The 23,792-nt window shown below is 44.9% G+C and overlaps 1 protein-coding gene across 1 annotated transcript; it reads right to left on the reverse strand.

Moving 5' to 3' along the window:
* Positions 1-1,675: 1,675 nt before the first annotated feature.
* LOC122943213 (cytochrome P450 4B1-like) lies at positions 1,676-18,889 on the reverse strand. Its single transcript, XM_044300782.1, has 12 exons — positions 18,451-18,889; positions 16,908-17,052; positions 15,429-15,473; positions 15,131-15,258; positions 14,473-14,597; positions 13,114-13,265; positions 9,090-9,196; positions 8,172-8,362; positions 7,203-7,336; positions 6,798-6,862; positions 5,406-5,488; positions 1,676-2,495 (listed from the first exon to the last, which is right to left on the reverse strand). Exons 1-12 carry the CDS (start codon positions 18,631-18,633, stop codon positions 2,306-2,308), a joined length of 1,548 nt encoding a protein of 515 aa, XP_044156717.1. The 5' UTR covers positions 18,634-18,889; the 3' UTR covers positions 1,676-2,305.
* Positions 18,890-23,792: the final 4,903 nt, after the last annotated feature.

Raw genomic sequence — 23,792 nt, forward strand, 5'->3', positions numbered from 1 at the left:
GCCAAAATTTTTCAGCACTCTCATGGGAGACAGGACAGAATGCAGCAATAGAGAAACTGAACTACTACCTACAGGGTTAGTTAATATGGTTGACAGCTGACTCACTGGGTCAGTGTCACAGATGAGAGTGGGGGAAATCCTCAACCGTGCGATGTCCATAGGATAAGGGGAGCTGCTAGGCCAGGACGACAGGATCAGGGAGCAGGTCACCTCCTAGCGCGTCCCTAATTCTCACCCTGACTCCTAACCGTATGAGCCAACCCAGATGGTAGGAGGGCTCATACTCCGTAACCCAGGGTCCCTACTAGCCCTCAGGAAATCCCTGGACTAGGAGCAGGGTAAGACGACCTGTTCCTCCTAGACACGGATGAACAGGAGTCTCCACTGGCCAAGGAGCAAGGATAGGGGAAACATATACAGCATATGGATATGGCAGGTGAGTTAAACCAGTTCTACACCTACCTGCCACAGACACGCTGACTGGAACCTGTGCACAGGTACTGATGTCCACACAAACATTAAGGACACAGCACACACCACAAATCACACAGGTACCCAGGACACCCATAGCTGCAATAAACATAAAGATCATAAAAACATCTTCTTAACATCTTAACATATATTTATGACCACAAGGGTGGCCCTCACTGGATAGATGGCATATACAGACCAGGAGGATGACTCCAGCGTAAAGCATGGCTGCAGTACCCCCCAGCTACAGGCAGCCAGCAGAAGCTAAATAGCCCAAGCAGCCACACCCACATACTAGGAAAGGAGTTAACCCTTCCACCACCCGACAAGGTTAGGTAGCCACTTAAAGGGGAAGTGTACACACAACTAAATCCTGTGCACACCAAACATAGAAAGTGAACACACTCAAACACACGTTGCCAGATGGAACCGCATGCCTTGACAGCGAGCCGCCTAGCAACCAGCTCAGGCTGCTACACTGCCAACAACATCATGTTGCCAGCGGCAACCACGCTTGAGGCAACAAACTAACTGCCCTCACCTGCGGAAGACAACAAAGAGCAGACCGCTGACAACTGCATGCGACACAAAGAGTCACGACCAAAACCATAGTTGTGACACCCAGCTAGTCAGTATTTAACAGGCAGCCTGCTGGCCACAGGAAGCCTGTTAATTAGGTTCATTTGCGATTCTGTTACCTGGCATACTTACCTGTTCCTGTGTTCCCTGAGGATCCTCTGCCAGCTCCTCCTGTACTGCGTTGCTCTCTTGGTATTCCGACCCCGGCCTCCACCTGACAATTCTCTGCGGACTCCTGTGGTACTTTATTACTCTCCTGGTATTTGACCCCGGCTTCTCCTGACTATTCTCTGCTTACTCCATTTGTACTTTGTCGCTCTCTTGGTATTGACTCGGTCCATTCACTATCCGTTGTTTGTCTTGTCTGTCCTCCCAGTATGTATTCTAAGCTAGGGACTGTCGTCCAGTTGTCCCCTGTCATCAGGACTTGCGAGGCAAGTAGGCAGGGCCAGGGGTGAGGGTGGAGCGCAGTGGTCACTATCCTCCCCCCTGTGTGTGTGTGTGTACCTGACAGTTACAGTTGCTCCACATAAAACAGCTACAGACGTCCGTGTATCATCCGCAAACGGATGGCCTGGTAGAGAGGTTTAATCAAACACAGCTGGAAGTGATGGCGTGGAAATACTCTCTTAAACACAATTTAATCAAAATGCATAAAATTATAGAAAGTACAAGAATGCAGTGTAAAATTATAAAAAGACACAAAAGCAGTAAACATGTATATGGCCCTTTTCAAACTATATCAGCAGTGTCTGTTGGGAGTATTCCCCCATGGAAACCTGGAACGTATGCGTTTTACAGATACCATTGGGCGGCACTCATCACCCACAGGCGCCCATGTTAAAAACCTATTCTGCACGGTATATGTTTTTTACTGGATGTCTCTGGATGGAATAGCACAGCAGCCCGCTGCCCTATTCAGAAACCACGGCATATACTGCCGAATGGATGACGAAAGAACACTGTTGCTATCATTCTGGATCAACCCTATGGAGTTGATCCTGCTGATGGGTGCTTTATGTAGTGGGAGCTGTGGGCAAACAGAATGTTATAGTGTATCTCAATTTTGAGCAGTGTAGGATATTTAAAGGGGTATTCCAGAGTTTAACAAGTCATGGCCTGTCGTCTGATTGGTGGGGATCTGATACCCAAAAAAATCGGAATACCCCTTTAATATTAATTTCATGATTGTATCCTTGAAAACCTCTAGATTAAATATCATTATGAACAGTGATATTCAGAAATTTCTATCAGATCAGATATTTTTTGTCTTGTCCGAGTGGATCTTCTTCAGATTGACGTGTATCCCATTCATGGAGCGTAAGACCAATTGGGATCGTATTACTGGTTCTCTCTTAGGGTCCAGCTGTAGCTCAAACCTCTGTAAGGTTAAAGCGGTGGCGACTTTCATTTCATTCATTGCAAAGTTCTGCCCAATGCAGTTCCTGGGACGGAAAAAAATATAGAGGTAAGATATAGTAATAGTAATACAATGTATAATACATGTAACTAAGGTCATACTAATGCTAGAGGATCCTCGGGTGGGCTCTGACACAATAATGGCCCCCAACGATGGCAATCACATTTGAAGGTGACTTGGACACAATCAGACTACTAGGGTCTATTTTTTAAAGGGCATCTGTCAGCAGAGGCTGATTTGCTGATATATTAAAGCATCATTTTTCTCAGTAATGCGGGCACATATGACCATGGGACCAACAGAGATATCTTCAGCTGCCAAGTGCACATGTGACAGGTCAGTCAGTTTCATAAGTACAAAACTGCTGACAGATGCCCTTTAAGGTATGATTCACAAATAACCTATTAGACCATATTGATCATATATCCGGTGTGTGATTATAATAAAGATTAGGATGAAATTAAGCGTACATGCACATGCTATGTATACATGGAGGGAGGACTTTAAAATCTGTTCCTCGGGTGGGTCCTGTGAACTCCATATTTAATGTGTTTTAATAATTATCCCAACTGATATGAGATGAAAAATGGTGCAACTTTCCAAGTCTGAATCATGTGTGAGCCAAATTTCCTATTGTTTCCTCTTTGTTTTGACAGCTCCACTACAGTCCTATGTGTCTCCATAGTAACAGACAACAAAAACACTGCGTAGTCTGATTCTCCAGTCATTCTTCCTACAATCTGTCCTTGATTTTATGCTAAGATATATTCAATAGGTTGTCAAGAAGTACAGTCCAGCCAAGTATGATATGTATTGTAGGTATGTGATGTGGTAGGTGTGATGATGATGATGCTGTACCTTCCTATTACATGCCCAGGAGTGTACTCATTGTCCAATAGCAGCAAACACGACATAGTCCCCGTGAACAATAGTATGACCTTGTTAATAAGGTAGTGCAGTGTCCCACTTATGTGTGTATAAGTGATTCCCCTAAATTTCTGTATATGTATTTAATGTATTGTACTTCCTAAGTGCAGGCTGGCATTGTCATTACATCTATTCGCCTCTAGGTGGTGCTGGCACCACATATTATATATAGCTTGGGGTTTGCTGACACAGTGTGAAGGAAGTGTTGAAGCAGAAGTGAAAAATGTAGGAAGCAGAGAGGAGAAGCAAGTGTATGGAGGAGCAGAGCAGGATCAGTCTAAGATGTAGCTGCCTTTCTTTCCTCTGGGCCCTGATCAAACCTGGAGCGGACAGACCAAGAAGTCAAAGCAGCCCAGCACAGACAAGTGAGTCTATGTACGAATATAAAGTAAGTCTAGTGAAGATTAGAGTTGAGTCTAGCCAAGGGACTTCACAAGTACCAGTGACCAGGAGGAACTTGAAGGTACCTGGACACAACCAGATAATTAAATGCCATAATTATCCTATTTCACTAAATGCCTTCTGGGACATAGTGAAACTGAATACTTCAGGAGAGCATCCTGCATAAATTAATGTAGCAGAGAGTTTGCCTGCCATGAGGGAGAACGCCCTTATTGGATTGCTCAATATAAAGTAAGAAAACCATTATATTCAGTACCTGAGTGCTAGAGATTGGACTTAAAGTACAATTATTTAAGAAGAGAACTTTTGTCTTGCCTGTAAAGTAACAGCATTAGGAAAACTCCTCAACTGACAATTGCCAGACCTGTTGTAAGGATTACTGTGAGGAATATGGAATATGATTTCATTCCTGCCATATGCTCCAGGAGTGGGCAGAGGAAATCAAACTCCATGGGGGGCACTGCTTCAAAGAGCAGCCAGATAGCAGAGGTCAGAGAACTCTGCAGGAGGTCCGGGCCAAGCAGGCCACTTGTGTACAATTTCACACTCCAGACTCTAAGCCATTCACCACTTCAATAAAATTATCAAACCAAATAACGGTACCAGGTTTGGACTCTACTTGTAGCCGGAACCCAGGCGGGTCTGTTGGTCCCAGAACCATCTACCTGTGACCTTCTGGCCTGGAGCTATGTACCCTAAAGGGTTTCGTGGATCATTGGGCGGCCCGGACTAGCAGGTAGGGGGGTACTCCTCCCAGAGGCCGGAAGGGGTGGGGTCGGCTACAGGTCAAAAGGCTCATGCCAGCAAGCGGGCGTGTCTTTTCTCTGAAGGGGGGTCACATCGTGCCATGTGTTTAGAGGGACCTGCAAACTACTGACATCACTGCCTTCCATGTGACTACAGCTAAGAACTCATCACAACCCAAAGGACTCATATCTCTGGTAAACTGACTTTTGTTCGGCTTAACCTTGTTTGTACCACTACATATGTATTTAAACCTCAGACCACTGTATATATTCCCTGTGTATATCGTGTTATGTCTAGTGAGCCCTTAAGACAATTAAATATATAATTTAATCTTGTGCTGTCCTGGTATCACGAATCCCCATGTCTGTGTTTTGGCCTAGTTATACGCTACTGCGGGTTGGTTTCTCACCCTACATAATCCCGTTAGTGGACCAAGCTTATATCAAACGAGAAGCTGGGTGGCAGTCTACCCGGACTGATAAAGCACTGTTTCACTGGGGCAGTGAAAAGGCTCTCTCAGCTTGTGGCCTCTCTGTACCTGCGTGGACAGGAGGCGTCTGTGTAAACTGTACCAAGCGTCACGAACAACACAGGGGCCCAGCCACAAAAGCACCTTAAATACCCATTACCATCAAGGGCACCTCAACCACCATCTGGCTGGTGTTCCCTGCAATAGAGAGTGCCCCGGAGGATTTAGTGCTGTCTTCCCCATCACTGCACACCGGCCCAGGGAGACCCTGCTAACCGTGAGCAGATAAACTACTACCCCCATCGTCCCACTGTGCCCCTGCGGTCCGGTCCACTAGTTGTTTTTTTTTCCAAATGGTTTCTTTATTACTATTTAGCTTTTTTACATTACCTTCCTCCAGCAGAGAAGGGCAAGAAGGCATGGGAGTGTCTAGTGGATGAATTTTCAGGAGAGAATCTCAGGGGATCAAATACCTAAAAAGACATAGGACATGTAACGCTTACCATAGCACATATCTAAGTTTGCAACATGGGTCTTTTGAAAGGTGTTTTCCAGGGGAATAATTTTATTTTTAAAAAAGAGGGGCAGAATGGTAAAAAGAAGAAAAAAAAGAATCATTACTCACCTCACTGATTTTATAAAAAAAAGAAAGAGGGGCAGAATAGTAAAAAGAAGAAAAAAAAGAATCATTACTCACCTCACTGATTCCCAGCCACTCTCAAGCTCCTGCTCCCAGGCTCAGCATACAGGAAATGGCGTAGGCTGCCCATTCAGCCAATCACTGGCAGGTAGGTCACTGCTGCAGCAAGTCATTGGCTCTGTGAGCAGTCCAAGGGATTTTCTGTGTGTCGAGCCCAGGAGCAGGAAGTGAGAAGCAGTTAGGGAAGGGAGCAGTAGCATCAGAACAGCAGCGGTGGAGGATCAGTGAGGTGAGTAATGATTCTTTTTACATTTTTAACTTATTCTTAATTCTTCTTTTAACAAAATGGAATACAATTATTATCCTGAAAACCCCCTTTAAGTATGTTTACTAATTTGGCCAATGGGAGAGGGGTGCAGTATTCATGTACATTTGTTAAATTATTAAGCTCCATCTTAATACAGCATGCTACTTTCACACTAGTGTCATGGATCTGCAAAAACATTTCCGTTACAGTAATACATTGAATGGATCCGGTTGTATTATGTCTTCTATAGCCATGACGGATCCGTCTTGAAAACCATTGAAAGTCAATGGGGGTCGGATCCGTTTTCTATTGTGCCAGATTGTGTCAGAGAAAATGGATCCATCCCCATTGACTTACATTGTGTGCCAGGACAGATCCGTTTGGCTCCGCTTCGTCAGGCAGCATTTTGGTGTCTGCCTCCAGAGCGGAATGGTGACTGAATGGAGGCAAACTGATGCATTCTGAGCGGATCCTTTTCTATTCAGAATGCATTAGGGCAAAACTGATCCGTTTTGGACCGCTTGTGAGAGCCCTGAACGGATCTCACAAACGGAAAGCCAAAATGCTAGTGTGAAAGTAGCCTTAATCTGATGTTATACCAAAACTGGAGGGCTGTGGGGAATTGGATAAGTCATGTCCAGACACAATGACTAACACAATCCGGCCGTGTCACATATCTCCTGTTGTAGGGACAGAGCCAACGATATTTGGCTGAGATCCCGGTTACTTGTGTCTGGTCCTGTTAAATAGAGCAGAATGCCATTGCAGGAGTGTGACAGGATAACGGTTTGTGGTTTCATGGACTTGTAGAACATTTTGACTTTCCTAGTATTACCTCTGGATCCTCCCAGATGCTGGGGCACCTGTTTATAGCGTATATACAGAGGAAGATAATAGCACCTGTAGACAGACGAGACGATAACTGATCATATATACAATATATAAAATAGTGTCATAACAGAGAGAGATATAAGAGATAGATAGATAGATAGATAGATAATCTTTATTTATATAGCGCCACCATATTCTGCAGCGCTTTACAATTCAGAGGATTCAAGTAACAAAGGACATCACAAAGTTACCGGCTAATATTGAACTGAAACACTAGGAGTGAGGGCCCTAAATAGATAGATAGATAGATATGAGATAGATAGATAGATAGATAGATAGATAGATATAGATAGATAGATAGATAGATGAAAGTTACTTTTTACCCTCAATGTCTCAGAATGTATCTAACCTTTGGGTAGGCTCCGTCCATCAATGAATGTTATTGGTTCTTTAAGTTGGCGAGCCACTTCTGGTACAGGGGGGTAGAGACGCAGGCTCTCCTTAATACACATGGTGGTGTATGGCAGCTTACTCAGGTCCTCCCTGGCACACACAGTGAAGAAACATAATCTTCAGACAGATAACAGGTTACACACGAAACTATGACTTATCTTTGGTAGATATCGAGGCATTCTATGGGTTGTGCTAAGGACAGAGGTGGCCTAGTCCAGGTCCCACCAGGCTTGTGGGATATATAGTCAATATGAGTTTTTTATGGGAAAAGCCCCTGAAAGGGTTGTCTCACTTCTGCAAAAATTGCCTTTATCATGTAGAGAAAGTACGGTACTTACTAATGTATTGTGATTGTCCATATTGTCTCCTTTGCTGGCTGGATTCATTTTTCCATCACAGTATACAATGTTCATTCCCAGGGGTTATGACCACCCTGCAATCCGGAAGCAGTGGTCGTGTTTGCACACCATAAGAAAGGTATCGGCCTCTCTGGCCTGCACCATGGGAGTGCACATAGGCAAACATGCGCAGCAGCTCCCGTCCACCTTGTATCTGCGCTGCAGCGGTGGTCATAACCCCTGGACATCAGCCGTGTATAGTGTGATGGAAACAAGAATCCAGCCAGCAAAGGAAGCCATATGGACAATCACAATACATTAGTAAGTGCCTTGTATTAACTTTCTGTACATGATAAATGCCATTTGCTGAAGTGAGAGGACCCCTTTAATGTGAAGTTGGGCACTAGTTGAAGAGCGGGCTAGGGTTTGTGCTTAATCCTAACAGCCAGTCACAAAGCACAGAGCTTCAGCGCATGGAGAAAGGGAGGCATCAAATATTAGATATCACATGAATTTATCAATTTATGAAACAGAATATACAATATTAATAATAATACAAGTAGATGCTGCAAACCGCAGAATCTCACCACTCCACTGTAGTCCTCTTCCCCAGGACCTCTCTGATCTCCTCCCGGCATTTGACCTGATGTTCAGGATATTTAGCCAAACAATACAATATCCAGGAGATGCCACTCGATGTTGTATCATGACCCTCAAACATAAAGGTGTCCACCTCTGCTCGCAGGTCTTCATCACATAGACCCTGACCATTTTCATCCTATAAAGTTATATTACATGTCACGTATAATGAACAACAGGTTCTCCAGCTCCGATCATTGACGATAAGAGAAGCTGGGTGAAGCTGGTGGCTTAATTCTGAAAAGGGGATAACCCCTCCATTTATACTGTGGAGCTTTCCAGAATGATAGTATACACCCCAAGTTCTAAACCTGTGGTACAAGGGGTACACAGTCTTGGGGGTACTTTGATGAAATTTGAGTAGCATTTATAGATTGTAAAATTACTGGCCTCAACAAACAAAATCAATACAGATGGAGACAATCAGTTTGACTTGTCCACTTGATTTGCATGTCCTGTGAACCCAATATCCTCAGCAGGTACAAGGCAAGGAGAGGGTAGCCATCAGGCATCTTGTAGTGGCATCAGGAAGAATGCTATATTTATTTACTTCCAAACAAGACTCATGATATGAACATTGGTTTGTCTCACCGATAAAGGTTGCTCTGCAGATACTGCCTGGGGATGTTTGGTGCAGCCACACATTACCCAGAAATTCTAAAATTCATCCCATCTGTTCACATGAAAGGACGATGATGTAATACCCGGCCAGACTGAATCCACCAGAACAGGAGGAGCTCTTATTTATGGCCTCTTCTGTCTGGCTAATATAATGGGGGTCTCCTGAAGGGGACCTCATCCATGTTTGTCAGTAAACCCTAATGGGGCACATGGAAATATAATCAGTCAGGGGTGCCGTAACTTACCCTAGCACAGAGGAGAATATCAAGGAAATCCAGGTGCCTCTTCTTCTGGATCTTCTCCAGCTCCGTATCTTCTTTGAGGGATTGTTTCCTCTCTTTAATTACTTTATCTGAAGTGCAGAACAGACAGAATATTAGGTTATGTTCACATCTCCTTTTAAGCCTGTATTCAGGGGTGCACCACCAATGAGATGAGGTTAGGCGATTGCCTCAGGCAGAACCAGGTAAGGGCAAGAGGGGGCAGCGGAAGGGGCGGTTATCTGTTTCTGCAGTATAGTATTAGGAAGCACAATGGGCACAGTATGTGGCGCTGTATTACTCTGTATGTTTTGTAGCTCTGTATGTAATGTTTTCCAAGTATGTCTTTAACCCCTTAGTGACCAGCCTGTTTTGGGCCTTACTGACCAAGCCTTTTTCTTCCTTTTTTCATCGTCGCGTTCCAAATGCTATAACTTTTTTATGTTCCCGTCTATATATCTTTATGAGGGCTTGTTTTTTGCGGGACAAGTTGTAGTTTTTAATGGCGCCATTTTGGGGTACACATAACTTTCTGATTAACTTTTTTAAAATCTTTCTGGGAGCGAGATGGGAAAAACAGCAATACTGCCACAGCTTTTTTACTTTATACATTTTACAGCATTAATCTTTCGGTATAAATAACATAATATCTTTATTCTCTGGATAAGTACGATTACAGTGATACCAAATATATATAGTTATTTTTACATGTTACAACTTTTTTGCAATAAAACCCCCTTTTTTTAAAAGGAAAAAATGCTTTTGTATTGCCTCTTCGCAAGACTCATAATTTTTTTCTATGGAGTTGTGTGAGGGCTTGATTTCTGTGGGATGACATGTATTTTTCATTGGTATCAGTTTGGAGTAAATGGAGCTTTTTTTATCACTTGTTATTACATTTTTTCTGTGGCAACTAAAAATAAACTAGCAATTTTTTCTTTTTTTTTTCTTTTTTTTTTTACAGCGTTCACTGTAGGAGATAATTTGCATAATATTTATGTAGTTCGGGTCATTACAGACGCGACAATACCAAACATATGGGGAAGATTTTTTTTTCGAAATTTTTTTCATTGAAAAGCGTAATTTTTTAATGGCATTTTTTTATTGAATAAATGAGTTTTTTTTGTTTTTTTTACCACCTAATAGTCCCACATGGGGACTATAACAAACAGCTTTTTGATTGCTTTTAAAAGCAATGCACAATCCCTATAGTGCATTGCATTTTAATGGCAATTCTATTCTAACATTTATCAGCAGGCTGCACCAGAGAGGCACAGCCTGCTGGAAATTACTGAAAGCTGGTCTGGGGCCTACATCAGACCCCAGGCAGCATTCACACACATCGGCACCTGGCAATCACATTTGCGGGGTGCCGATGCCCGCGGCATGTAAAGTGTTAAACAGCCCGGATCGGCACTCCTGCCAGTCCGGGCTGTTAGAGCAGGGCTGTGGCTCCCATGTGAGAGCTGGGTCCTTGCTTCCCGCTGCACGGGGGACCCGTGGGCCAACATAAAAAAAGCAGCAGCCCAGCCTAAGGCTTCTTAGTGACAGCCGTAAAAACAAGTATGGGTGGTCACTAAGGGGTTAACAGTAGGGCTGAAGGAAAGTGGTTAGGTTAAGAAATTGGCATTGGTGTCACCGCCACTTCTGTGAGAAGGTCTGACAGACATCCTTCTCTACCTATTGCATGATGTTCTTTGTTTTGGTTTCACTTTCTCATCTCATTTCCTTCTCCCAGGTGTCACCTATTTAGACTAATCCTCTTTCCTTTATATTCCCTCCCATACTGCCTCACTTTGCGGTTTATACTACTTCCTGGATTGAAGTGTTCACTGCTGGAGACTTCTGCTGCTGCTTGTTCAGATAAGTCCTTTCATGTATTGTGTTTCCTTGCTGGCTTGATTCTAGGTGACCCTGACTCCCCCCGTATGAAGTGCAGGGAGCAGGTGGTCGTGTCCCCTCACTATTATAGGGTTTTCAGGTGTCAAACAGTCTTAGGTTACGGGGGCATACAATCGTCTACCTTTGAGACCCTTGTATGTGCTTAGCAGTGAGGCTGAGCTCTTAGGGTTTTGTAGTGGTCACCTATATGCTCCTTAGTTTGGGATCAAGCCAGTTGGACATTTTATCATAACTTCCAGCTATCTGCAACATCATCCGTGACAATTGGGGGTTGGGGCGCCACTTCAGTTTTCGCCTCAGGCAGCATAAAGGCTAGGTGCACCCCTGCCTGTATTAGATTATACGATCTAGCAGGCTATTGTCGGGAGGGAAGGGTTCCTTCCTGGCAATCGCCTGCTTGCTAGCAGAGGAGACCACTGCTATTACATGCAGCAATCTCCTCCAGCGTATGGGGAGGAGCGATTGTTATGCCATTGCTCGCCCCCATGCTGTCCAGTTGTTTGCCGGCAGCAGATCATAATTACACAGCATGATCTGCTGCCGGCAAATGATGATTTTTAAGCATGCTTTAAAATCTGGATTGCCTGATGAATGATCTTTTGCTTGTTCATCAGGTTATCGGCGACAGTATTAGACTGTCAGATCATTGCTAACAATGAACTGGCCAGCAATCGGCCAGTGCAATACAGGCTTTGGGTATTCCGGCAGAGGAACAGACTACTGGAAGCACTGTATTCGGCACAGCCAGACACTGCCACACACTGCCGGATCCTCCTTGTCCATAATGGGATCTGATGGGAATCTGGGGTTTTTCAACATAAAAGTCAGCATTATGGTCAATGGGGGTCCAGCGATGGTTGGATATGATGGATATAGTATACTCGAGTAGTCTGTAGTACATACCGGAGATGTGAACCTAACCTTACTTGGAGGGTTTTTCCCAGATTTTAATCCTTAGATCAAGATCAATTCAGTCTACCCACATGTCCGCCCTTACCTTTCCACAGATTTCATTAAAGGGGTTATCCGGGAAAAGATATTGATGACCTATCCTCAGGATTGGTCATCAATATCAGATCTGTGGGGATCCAACACCCGGGACCTCCACCGTTCAGCTGTTAGAAGATTCGGGGCACTGCATGAGTGACGTAGAGTCTTCCTAGGCCATGTTATGTCACCATACATTGGTCACATGGCCTAGTTGCAGCTCAGCCCTATTCAAGTCAATGGGGCTGAGCTACAAAAAACAAGCACAGATGTTAAACAATGTACGGAGCTGTCAGGAGGCCACAACCCTCGACGGAGCTCCAGTGAATTCCACAGCTTCCTCAAACAGCTGATTGGCAAGGGTGTCGGGTAATGAAGGACACATCTGCATGTATCTCTAAACTAGTGTTGGCCCGAAACGCGTTAAAGTGTGCACATGTCATTTTTCTTTGACTTTACTGGCTTGAAAAATTCTATATTTTAAGGAAGCTGGAATCGTATCTTTTAGTTTGATGCCTTCCCAGTGATTCCATGCAAGTTTTACAATTCTACATGGGCGTGCTGGACTCTGTTGTATCACTTGGCATCAACTGTGGTTGATAACAAAGTCCGGTTCACTGTATTCAGCAACAGCTCAAAGTTCATGCCTAATGTAAGCACACAATAATGAACTCAGTAGGTGTTGCTATCAGCGTTAGACTGAAGTTCTTTGGGCCCCCCCCCCCCCCTCCCCCCGGAGGAAATGATCCTGGGCGCCCACCATTATACACACATTCGCTTTTAAGCCATTTTTGCTATCATTCCATATTCGGGAGTTATCTATAAAGTTTAATTCCTCATTGGTTTCAAGGTCAGTTCCAAATTATCTCCTGCTAGACCTCAGTGACCCTACATTATAAGGGGCCCATTATTGTGTCAGAGTTTGGGCTCCCTGGAGGATACTCTGGTTGGCCAGTCCGACCCTGGTTCCTAAAACTATAAACCTAAAGCACCCCAGTAGTAAAATAAATGTAATTTCTAAACTACAACTCCCAACAAGTGATGTTGGATTGGAGCTTTACAACAGATGGAGAGCCACCGGTTGGAGACCATTGGGTGTATTACTCCAGATTAGACTCACCTGTGTGTTCATGCGCTATCTTCAAGGCTCGGCGGAATCGGAATCCATGAGGGCTCAGATAAAAAATCAGATCGTTATGATACAGGGGATAGAACAATCTGTAGTTCACCAGATGGGATAGCTCGTATACAGCTTTGATATAAATGCTCTCACTAGGAAGAGAAATTTGAACATTTTAAAACTTTGCAAACTTTTAGGGTGATTTAATATATTTAGGTCTCTATAGTTTGAAGGGCTCTTGAAGGCCCATGCTGAGGTCGGGTATGAACAACGCTTGTTCTTGTTCACTGCCCACTGTATATATGCTGCCAAAATGATTGGGTGAGAGTGATTGGATGCTTTATTAACTTAAAGGGAATCTGTCAGGGGGAAGTTCACTTATAAGCCAGACACAATGCCTTGTAGGACTAGCTCTGCAGAACGAAATGGTACCTTTCACTTGGCGATCTGGAGAAAAAGTAGTTTTAATCCAGATTGAAACGAGTAGTTAAGTGCACTGAAGGCAGGTCCAAGACATTGTGTGCACTCTTGATCCTCCCACTTCATCTGCCAGCCCTTCCTCTGCACTTTGATTGAAAGGACCAGGCAGTGGAAACATCATAATACTTGACCCTGTCAATCAAAGTGCAGAGGGCGCGGCAGTTGCAGAGAGAGTAGAGCCCCTAGGTGTAATGGCAACACCCCTGTTGCTCCTGGAGGCTCCTTTGCATATAAGTAAACATCATGTTTCGGGCACATATGAACATGGGACCAACACGGATGCCTTCAGCTGCCAAGTGCACAAGTAACAGGTCAGCCAGTGTCATAGGTGCAAATCTAGTGACAGATGCCGTTAAGGGTGGGTTCGCCCTTGCATTATGGCATTCCTTTATAGGTTCTGTTTATAACAGAATGCCCAAACGCAAAAGCCTTTAAGAGGCATTCTGTTTTGATCCGTCACAATAGAAGTCTATGGGCAAGCATAATGGATCCGTCTGGTTTCCGTTATGCAAAACGGAAAAAAAAGACTATGGACAGAACTTTTTTTCTGTTTTGCATAACCGAAACCAGACAGATCCATTATGCTTGCCCATAGACTTCTATTGTGACGGATCAAAATGGAATGCTCCTTAAAGGCTTCCGCTTTTCATTCTGTCTGGACATTCCGTTATATTCCGTTATAAACGTAATCTATAACGGAATGACATAACGCAAGTGCAAACCCACCCTTAAGCTGCTACATACCCTGCGGACCGGTGTGGTGCTGTTTCTGGAAGAAAGCATCTACATTTTGCTGTACAATCCCTATATCCAATACAAATTCCGATTCCCAAAAGACTTTACACTTATGTGTCATATGTTGTTGTTGTTTTGGCAAACCTGTTCAGCTGGCAGTTGCTCTGGTAGCTGAAGGCGCATTTCATGATGGTGTCCAGGGTCATGAGGCTGACGTGATGGAAAAGCTCCACAGGGTTCTGATCTGGGATAAGACGTTCCCATTTGTCCTACAATAATACAACATCAACAACTTATTTCAGAAGCTATAGATTATAGCCATAGAGACAGTGTAAGACTGGCCCACCAGAGAACCAGAGGATCTTCTGGTGGGCCCAGGCTCTGATACAATAGCGGGCCCTGCCATTAGAGTCTATAGCTTTGAATCAAAATCTATTAGACTTCATTGTTGATATGGGGTTCGGGCCTAAGAATAATTTCCTCTGGTGGACCCAAGGAACCCCAGTCTGACCCTTCATAGAGATATAGATGCATAGCGGTAATATGGGGTCCCACCCATAGGATTTTACCATAGTAACAATACAGATAGGATTCACTCCTGAAGAATCTTACGGATTCCAGAAATGTATTTTGACTCCTTAGATGGTACAACTCGACCTAATGGTGGAAAGCCCTTGAAGCCATACATTCTGTCCGTACTGTAAATTGAAGCCCTATCCTGATGAAGAACGGGGGAAGCTGTCATCCCTGTTTGGTGGAAATCCTTCGTCATATTCCATTATTAAACTTTTTGCAGAATTACCAGCATGACAGTGACGCAGTCGGACATCAGCTTGACATACGGCTTCAGAACATCATAATGAAATCCCGGGGTCAGCAGCCGGCGGTGTTGAAACCACTTCTGTCCTGATAACACCAGCAACCCCTTCCCTAAATGATGCAAATGTGAGAAATTAGCTTTTTTGAAGATTTAGAATGTGGATCCAATTCTTGGTGTCAGATACACAGGAAGGCTGTTACTGGATCCTGATGAAGTCCTCTTTAATCACCTCAATGTCTGTAGGCACCTCAGTCATATTTATTTCTACTAAGTTACATACCTATCCATGGAGTAAGAAAGTGGTAGGCAAAATTATCCTTTGGATCTAAAAAATAATAATAATAAGACAGTCTAGGTTAAATTTTTAGAGGGGGATTTCAAGGAACACCTTGGGCAAAATGGCACTGTGTTATTCTTAGGACCTGTCTTCCCTCCTGAGATGTCTGTTTTATCATCTAATTGCATGTAATAACAATTCTGGAGCATCTATTCCTATGACTCTATGTCCTGCCATACCTTTAATATTCCTGCTAGAAGTTATGAATGGATTGCTAACCGTTTACAATGAAGGTCCAGCTGGGTTTTACCAGTTGAGGGCATGTCCCTGCACAGTCTAATACTATCCAATCAGTGCTGCCATTGTCAGACTGTGTAGGGACAAACTTTTGCACTTTTATTACTCCTTCTAGTTTTGAGAAAAGGGTAGGAAAGCGGACATGGATAGCCTGTCCAGCTGATATAAGGAACATTCATTAACTGCAACATTTTAAAAGTCTTACTCCAGTAAAGGGCTGGCATAGAAAGTAGAATAACATGCGAAGACAAAAATTTTAAAGGGGTTATACGGGTTTTGTGATCCTAGCCTGGGGTTAGCACCCTCTGCGTATGCGTAAGCCTGAACCTCTCACCACAGTGCTAACGAGTGATTCAGACTCGTGCATGCTCTGTGGGTTCAAACGCCAGGCTAGGATCATGTGCCTACTGTACTGCATGAGATCCAGGAAGTGGCCCCCATATGGGATGGCTGTGTAAACCAGATAACCTCTAACATGGCCATACACATTAGTCTAAAGTTGATCAAAAGGAACGTGTTGACCCAAACGAATGTTCATCGGGTGAAATTTAACAATGAACAATCGCTTTAGCCGACAGATGACAGAGCACTATCGTTTGAAACCATTGGCTGTGTTTAATATTTTCATCGAAAGATCTTTTGTTCAAAGAGAGATCGTTTAGAACTGAAAGAACTTTCTCAAAGAACATTCCCAGAAGGTTCTTTCCTACATCGCCCGGTTTTATTGAACGTGTGTGGGCAGTTTGATCAACTGTAACGGTCAATATGGACCAAAGGGTGTCTGCAAAACGAACGTTCACCAGATGTTTGCTCTACTGCTGTTCCATTATCAACCATCTTCTACGTACGACCACACGGTCAGGTTTCCTGATGCAGTTTTGGAAGCCAAAATCAGGAGTGGTTTATAAAAGGAGAGAAAGTATAAAGGGTGGATATGACTTCTGCTCTTTTTTTTAATCAGGCTACTGGTTTTGGCTTCCAAAACTACACCTGGAAGCCTGACCATGTGGTCCTACCCTTAGACTTGAAGAAACACCACATTTATCAAACATTTTGATACATTTGGTGCAAATTGTGGCAACGCAGACTCCTGCCAAATTGCCTTCTATATTCCCTTGGTGATAAATCTCCTGCAATGTGTGACAGAAAAATGGTCAACAAGACGTCATCGCAAGGGCCTCTCACCTTGTCTGGACAGAATGGCCTTTGCATAGTCTGGGTGGCATATGCTCAGTACTGCAAAGAAATTTCCCAGCCACAGTGGATAGGCGTACGGGTATTGTTCAGCATAACGAACCATAATCTCCATGTCATTGCCAGATTCATGGAACTATGGTGGGAATCAAGAAAGACAGGTACTCAAAGCTGAGGCATTCACAATGAACAGCAATGATTCTTTGGACGGTCAGTTATCCTATTGATTGAAGTGGGTTACTCATTTTCTAGATATTGGTGGCCACTCAGCACCCCCAGCAACCAGTTTCCAGCTTTAGAACACAGGCATGGAGCCGAAAGCAGAAGACTTCATCTACTGTGTAGTCACCATGCTGAATGTGAGCTGGGCTGCAGTACCCAGCATGGCCACTAGGCAGTAAATGGAGTGTTCTGCTCTCTGGTTCCATCCAGAGTTTTGTTTCCTGCACCGGCAGCTGCTCAGTGAGGGTGCGGGGTGTAGAATCCCCACAGATCTGATATTGTTGATCTTTCTCTAGGAGCAGTACATTAGATCTCATTCACTCGCCCTCATTTGCAAATGGAAGTATCGTGTGGTAGTATGCCAACTAATGAAGGAAAAGCAGGTTGCAGGTCAAGACATGTAGTAGCTAATCAAGAAAAACAAGATAAGAGGCCATATTAAACAGTCACACAATTAGGTTAAAGGGGAACCCATGCAGAATACCACAAAAAAGTATATGACAGATCAGGCCGGGTTTACATCACCATTTCGTTTTCCGTTCTTCTGATCTGTCAGAAGAACAGAAAACCAAAAGAAAACAGAACCTTTATTTTGAGCACCCGTTATGCTCAGTTAAGCAGATTTTGCATCCGTTTTAGACATTTCCATCTCATTTGCGTTATTTTAGACAGAAAATAAAGTCCTCTACAAAGTATTTTTTCTGTGTAAAATAACGGATCTGAGATGGAAATGGCTAAAAATGGATTCAAAATGTGCATAACGGTGAATAACGGATGCTTAAAATACAGGATCCAGTTTTTTGGGGGTTTATCGTTCAGTTCTTCTAAGGGACTAGAAGAACACGAAACGAAACGGTGACGTGAACCCGGACTTATCCCATCCCAGTGGGGACAAGTGGAGCTCAGACTACAACCCTAGATAAGGTAAAGATACGATTAGGTGATTTTAATCAGACTTCAAGTACAGAACAAAGTTTAGATAAGGTTAAGATAAGATTCAGTAATTTTAATCAGACCTTCTGGATCAGGGATGACCAACCTGAGGCTCTCCAGCTGTTGTAAAACTACAATTCACACCATTCCCTACTGTAGGTTGATAGCTGTAGGCAGCCTTTGCATGCTGGGAGTTGTAGTTTTGCAACAGCTGGAGAGCCACAGGTTGGCTATCCCTGTTCTAGATGATGAGATTCCAGATTAATGGAATTTCACTGCCAATTTGATCACATAATAAGTGACTTTTATTATGGAATGGGAGTAACGCAGTAACATAAAGTACATTGATGCAGAACCCTCTACATCGCACACCTCTTACCTCCTGAGCATTGCCGTACAGCCAGTGACGCTTGGGACCTTCGAACTGCCTAAAATTTTTCTCCAGCTGCTTCCTATTCAGGTAGAGCTTCCAGGCTTTCACCAGCACATACAGGAGGCAGAGCCAGACCGCCCAGGACCACACACTCTGCGAGTGCAGCCCGAAGAATACAGGGGGTGACATGTCCGGGACGCAGCCTGAGCTCTGCTACATATGTCAGGATTGTCACACTGGAGATAGATCGTGCTCTGTTGAAAAAGGTTCATAGGACATTGTAGAGAGGAGGAGGAGGAGGGAATGTCAGGATGAGGGCAGGAGCAGTGCGCAACACAATGGGCCTCGTTTATCAAGGTTAGTGTAAAGATACACTGCCTTAGTCATTGATAACAAAAAATCAAATTCCACCTTTCATTTTTCACAGCTCCTTTAAAAATGAAATGTGTAATCTGATTGGTTGCAATGGGTGACTAAACCAGTTTTTCTTTACAGCACTTTTGATAAATATCCTCAAATACATACCTCCTAACCGTCCCGGATCCAGAGTGACAGCCCCGGATTTCAGTGGCTTTCCCACGGTCCTGCTTCCATAGGACGCAGAGACAGCTGACTGTAATGGTGAAGAAGGGAGCCGTCCGCTCTCCGCTTCACCATGCAGCTCAGCCGCCGACACTCACCAGCAGCACCATGCCCTCACACGAATACCTCCCCCATTGACTTTCAATTGTGTTCATGATGGATCTGTCTTGGGTATGCTAAAGAAAATACAACTGGATCCGTTCATAATAGATGCAGATGGTTGTATTATCAGTAATGGAAGCATTTTTGCTGAGCCCTGCCGGATCAGGCAAAAACGCAAGTGTGAAAGTGTCACGCCGGACGGGATAACAGACATACAGATAAACCTAGCAAATCCCTGACTTCTCTCCCTGCTCTGCTCAGCCCACATTCAGACCTAGATGGTAGGAATGAAGTGTCCTCGTGCCTGGGCTAAAACACCCTAGATTCCCTGAGATGGTGAAAAGGGGAATAGGAGCAGCCTGCTCGCACAGAACCTGGATGGGAGAGATGACACCAACACAACAAAGAAAGCAAACAACAAAAAACTGAAACCACACTTATCTCTGCAGAGCTGAAACAGACAATCTTCCTTCCTTGCTTGCTTCCAAGGCCAGAATGATTTCTATCACCCGCTCAGAGCACTGGGATGGAGTGCTATATAAACTAATGACCCCACCCAGTGCACCTGATGGGAGGCGGATCTAGCACGGCTCCAAAACAAAATACTAAACACGTGCTGCTATTCTGGCCGACCTCCGCACATAGTCAGAGCAGGGCATGACAGTACCCCCCCTTCTACGGGTGACCTCCGGACACCCCGGACCAACCTTATCCGAATGTGACCTATGAAAAGCCCTTACCAGTCGGCTGGCGTTGACATCCAGTGCCGGAACCCACATCCTCTCCTCGGCCATATCCCCTCCAGTGCACCAGGTACTGAAGGGAACCCCGAAGAATTCTAGAGTCGAGAATCCTGGAGATCTTGAACTCCAAGTTTCCCTTGACCAGAACAGGAGGAGGAGGCAATGGCGATGGGTCCACCGGTTTCACATATTTTTTAAGTAAAGACCTGTGGAACACATCATGGATTCTCCAAGTCTGCGGAAGATCCAGCCGAAACGCTACAGGATTGATCACCACAGATGTTTTCTACGGCCCAATAAATCTTGGACCCAGTTTCCAAGATGGCACTCTCAATTTGATATTTTTAGTGGACAACCACACCAGATCACCCACACATAGGTCCGGACCAGTCACACGTCTCTTGTCAGCCATTCGTTTATACCTCTCACCCATCTTCTCCAAATTCCCTTGGATCCTCCGCCAGATGGAGGATAAGGCAGAAGAAAATCTCTCCTCCTCTGGCATCCCAGAGGAACCAGTCCCAGAAAAGGTACCAAACTGAGGATGAAAACTGTATGCGCCAAAGAATGGCGACTTAGCCGTGGACTCCTGCCTACGGTTATTCAACGCAAACTCTGCTAGGGACAAGAATGAGGACCAGTCCTCCTGATTCTCAGCCACAAAGCACCTCAAGTAGGTCTCCAGGTTTTGATTAGTACGCTCTGTCTGACCATTCGACTGCGGATGAAAAGCCAAAGAGAATGAAAGTTGAATGCCAAGCCGAGAGCAGAACGCCCTCCAAAACCTGGAGACAAACTACGTGCCCCTATCAGAGACCACATCCGAAGGAATACCATGCAATTTCACAATATTATCCACAAAAATCTGCGCAAGAGTCTTGGCGTTAGGCAGACTATTTAATTATATAAAGTGAGCCATTTTACTGAAACGGTCAACTACCACCAAAATCACTGTTCTCCCGAAGGAACTCGGCAGATCCGTAATAAAGTCCATAGACAAGTGCATCCAAGGACGAGACGGAATAGACAATGGAAGAAGTGAACCAGCCGGTCGAGTCTGAGCAACCTTTGACCGAGCACAGGTTTCACAAGCTGTCACGTAATCATCAATGCTCTTACGTAACCCTGGCCACCAGAACCTCCGGGACACCAGATCACAGGTGGACTTACCACCAGTATGTCCAGCAAGGACAGTATCGTGATGTTCCTTGAACACCTTGTATCGCAGGCCCTCAGGAACAAACAACCTCCCTGGGGGACAAGAACCAGGAGCCCCCTCCTGAGCTCCCAACACCTCCATCTCCAATTCAGGGTACAGGGCGGAGACCACCACCCCATCCTCTAAAATCGGCGCAGGATCCTCTGAATCACCTCCCCAGGAAAGCTGCGAGCCAAGGCATCTGCCTTGACGTTCTTAACCCCTGGGCGAAAGGTAACCACAAAATTGAACCTGGTAAAAAAAACAGTGACCATCTGGCCTGTCTAGGGTTTAGACGCTTGGCAGATTGCAGGTAAGCCAAATTCTTATGGTCTGTATATACCGTAACGGGGTGAGACGCCCCCTCCAACCAGTGACGCCATTCCTCAAAGGCCAACTTGATAGCCAACAATTCTCCATCTCCAACATCATAATTCCTCTCGGCGACCGAGAGCTTCTTGGGGAAAAAGGCACACGGGACCCATTTGCCAGGGGATGAACCCTGTGACAGCACCGCTCCAACCCCCACCTCTGATGCATCAACCTCCACTACGAATGGCTGAGACACAACAGCAACTGAATGGGAGCAGATGCAAAACGCTCGTTAATAGCCGAAAAGGCTTGCAATGCCTCATCCGACCAGACCGAGACGTCGGCGCCCTTCTTAGTCATATCAGTGAGAGGTTTTACTTTGGTAGAATAGGTCGAAATAAATTTTCTATAATAATTCGTAAACTCCAAGAACCGCATCAAAGCTTTCTGATTCTCTGGTCGGTCCCATTCCAGAACCGCCCGGACCTTTTCGGGGTCCATACGAAAACCAGAATCAGAAAGCAGATATCCCAAGAACGGAAGCTCTTGCACAGCAAACAAGCATTTCTCCAATTTGGCATATAATTTATTCTCCCGAAGGATCGTCAAAACCTGTCTCACATGATCCTGATGGGTCTTCAGATCAGGATAATAAATTAAAATGTCATCCAGGTAAACTACTACGAACCTCCCCACCAAATGATGAAAAATGTCATTGACGAATCGCTGAAATACTGCTGGCGCGTTCGTCAACCCAAAAGGCATAACCAGGTTCTCAAAATCACCCTTGTGTGTATTGAAGGCCATTTTCCACTCATCCCCCTCCTTGATTCTGATCAGATTGTAGGCCCCTCTCAAATCCAACTTGGAGAACACCTTGGCTCCAATAATCTGATCAAAAAGGTCAGAGATCAAAGGCAGGGGATATGGATCCCGGACCGTAATATGGTTCAATTCCCGGATATCCAAACACGGTCTCAGCGATCCATCCTTTTTTTTTTACAAAGAACAAACCTACTGCCACCGGAGACTTAGATGGCCTAATATGACCTTTTGCCAAACTTTCGGCGATATACTTTCGCATGACCCCTCTTTCGGGTTGAGAGAGGTTGTAAAGCCAAGACTTTGGCAACTTAGCCCCTGGGATGAGATTAACTGGACAATCATAGTCACGATGAGGGGGCAATTCCTGAGCCCCACCCTCCGAAAAGACATCCGAAAAATCAGAGAGGTACTGAGGTAAAGCCATAGTAGAACTCACGCCAACCAATGATTTGTCTCGCTTGCCAATTTATAATTGGGTTATGTTTAGTCAACCATGGTAACCCCAAAACTATAGGAGCTGGCAAATCCTTCATGACAAAACAAGACATAATCTCAACATGTGAATCACCCACCGTTTGAACTTCATTTAAAGGTCTGGACATAATTTCTTCTGCAAAATTCTTCTATTACTCCTACTATCACTACACTCAAATTTATTGCAAGTGATCTAGGAGTCTGGCCGTACCCAGGTAGGAGACACCGTGACACAATTATCCCACCTTGGAAGGGCCTTGGGATAGTACCCTGCGCATGCTGCAATTGGTGTCACGACAAATACAGGATATATTACCCACCTGACCCAGCAAACCCGTTCCTCGTCACTGCTAAAGTGGCGTCACGAACAGGATCGGATTGTGTGTCTACCATTGCTACAAGACCTAGGAACTGTGTGAAAACCCTGAAATTTTACTTTATTGCTTTTATTGCAGTGCAAGAAAACGCTAAACAGTGCGCTCCAGCACTCCAAGGGTTAATTCGCCATATGTCTATAATGGCGCCGCTTTTTCATGCTCTTCAGAAGCAAGAAAACACAAGAACGGCCTCTCAGGAGCGCAAAAATGCAGACTAAGCCCCCTTTGAAGTGGGAAACCTAAATCCTGCCCACCAAGAACTTTGCAATGTGAGCCAAGGGAGTGAAGACCCCTCCCCACAGGTTCCACCTTCACTGCATCCAACCTGACTGAGGAGCAAAGGAAGATGGCGCTCCCTAAGCCCAAGTGGGACAAGATGACAATCAAAGGCGAACCGGTGTACGAAAAATACCCACCGGAGATCCGGATCTCCCAACTTGTGAGCAAGAAAGGCCCGTCAGTGTTTGCCATGATACCAGAGGCTGCGGATTCCTCTTCGGACAGCGAGACGGCCACCACCCCTGACTCAAAGATGGCCGCCTATTCTAGAGCCTGCTCTAGACGTCAGCCCAGCAGTCCAGGTCCCAGAGGCTCGTACGTCCCAGATGACAACGACGAACACCAGCAGGAGGCACCGGAACCGGCCACCCGGCCGCAACTACAGGTCGTAGCTAACCCGCTCCCTGAGGCCCTGGTCCAACCCGTAGCTGCCCCTGCACCGCGCCCGGTGATACC

Source organism: Bufo gargarizans, chromosome 7, assembly GCF_014858855.1.
Source record: "Bufo gargarizans isolate SCDJY-AF-19 chromosome 7, ASM1485885v1, whole genome shotgun sequence".
Classification (NCBI taxonomy): Eukaryota; Metazoa; Chordata; class Amphibia; order Anura; family Bufonidae; genus Bufo; species Bufo gargarizans.

Coding starts and splice junctions, on each gene's coding strand:
- LOC122943213 (XM_044300782.1), bottom strand. CDS start 18,633: ATGTCACCCCCTGTATTCTTCGGGCTGCACTCGCAGAGTGTGTGGTCC. Junction 8,363..9,089: donor ATATTCTCCTCTGTGCTAGG/GTAAGTTACGGC, acceptor ATAACTTTATAG/GATGAAAATGGTCAGGGTCT. Junction 2,496..5,405: donor CCCTTCTCTGCTGGAGGAAG/GTAATGTAAAAA, acceptor TTTCCGTCCCAG/GAACTGCATTGGGCAGAACT.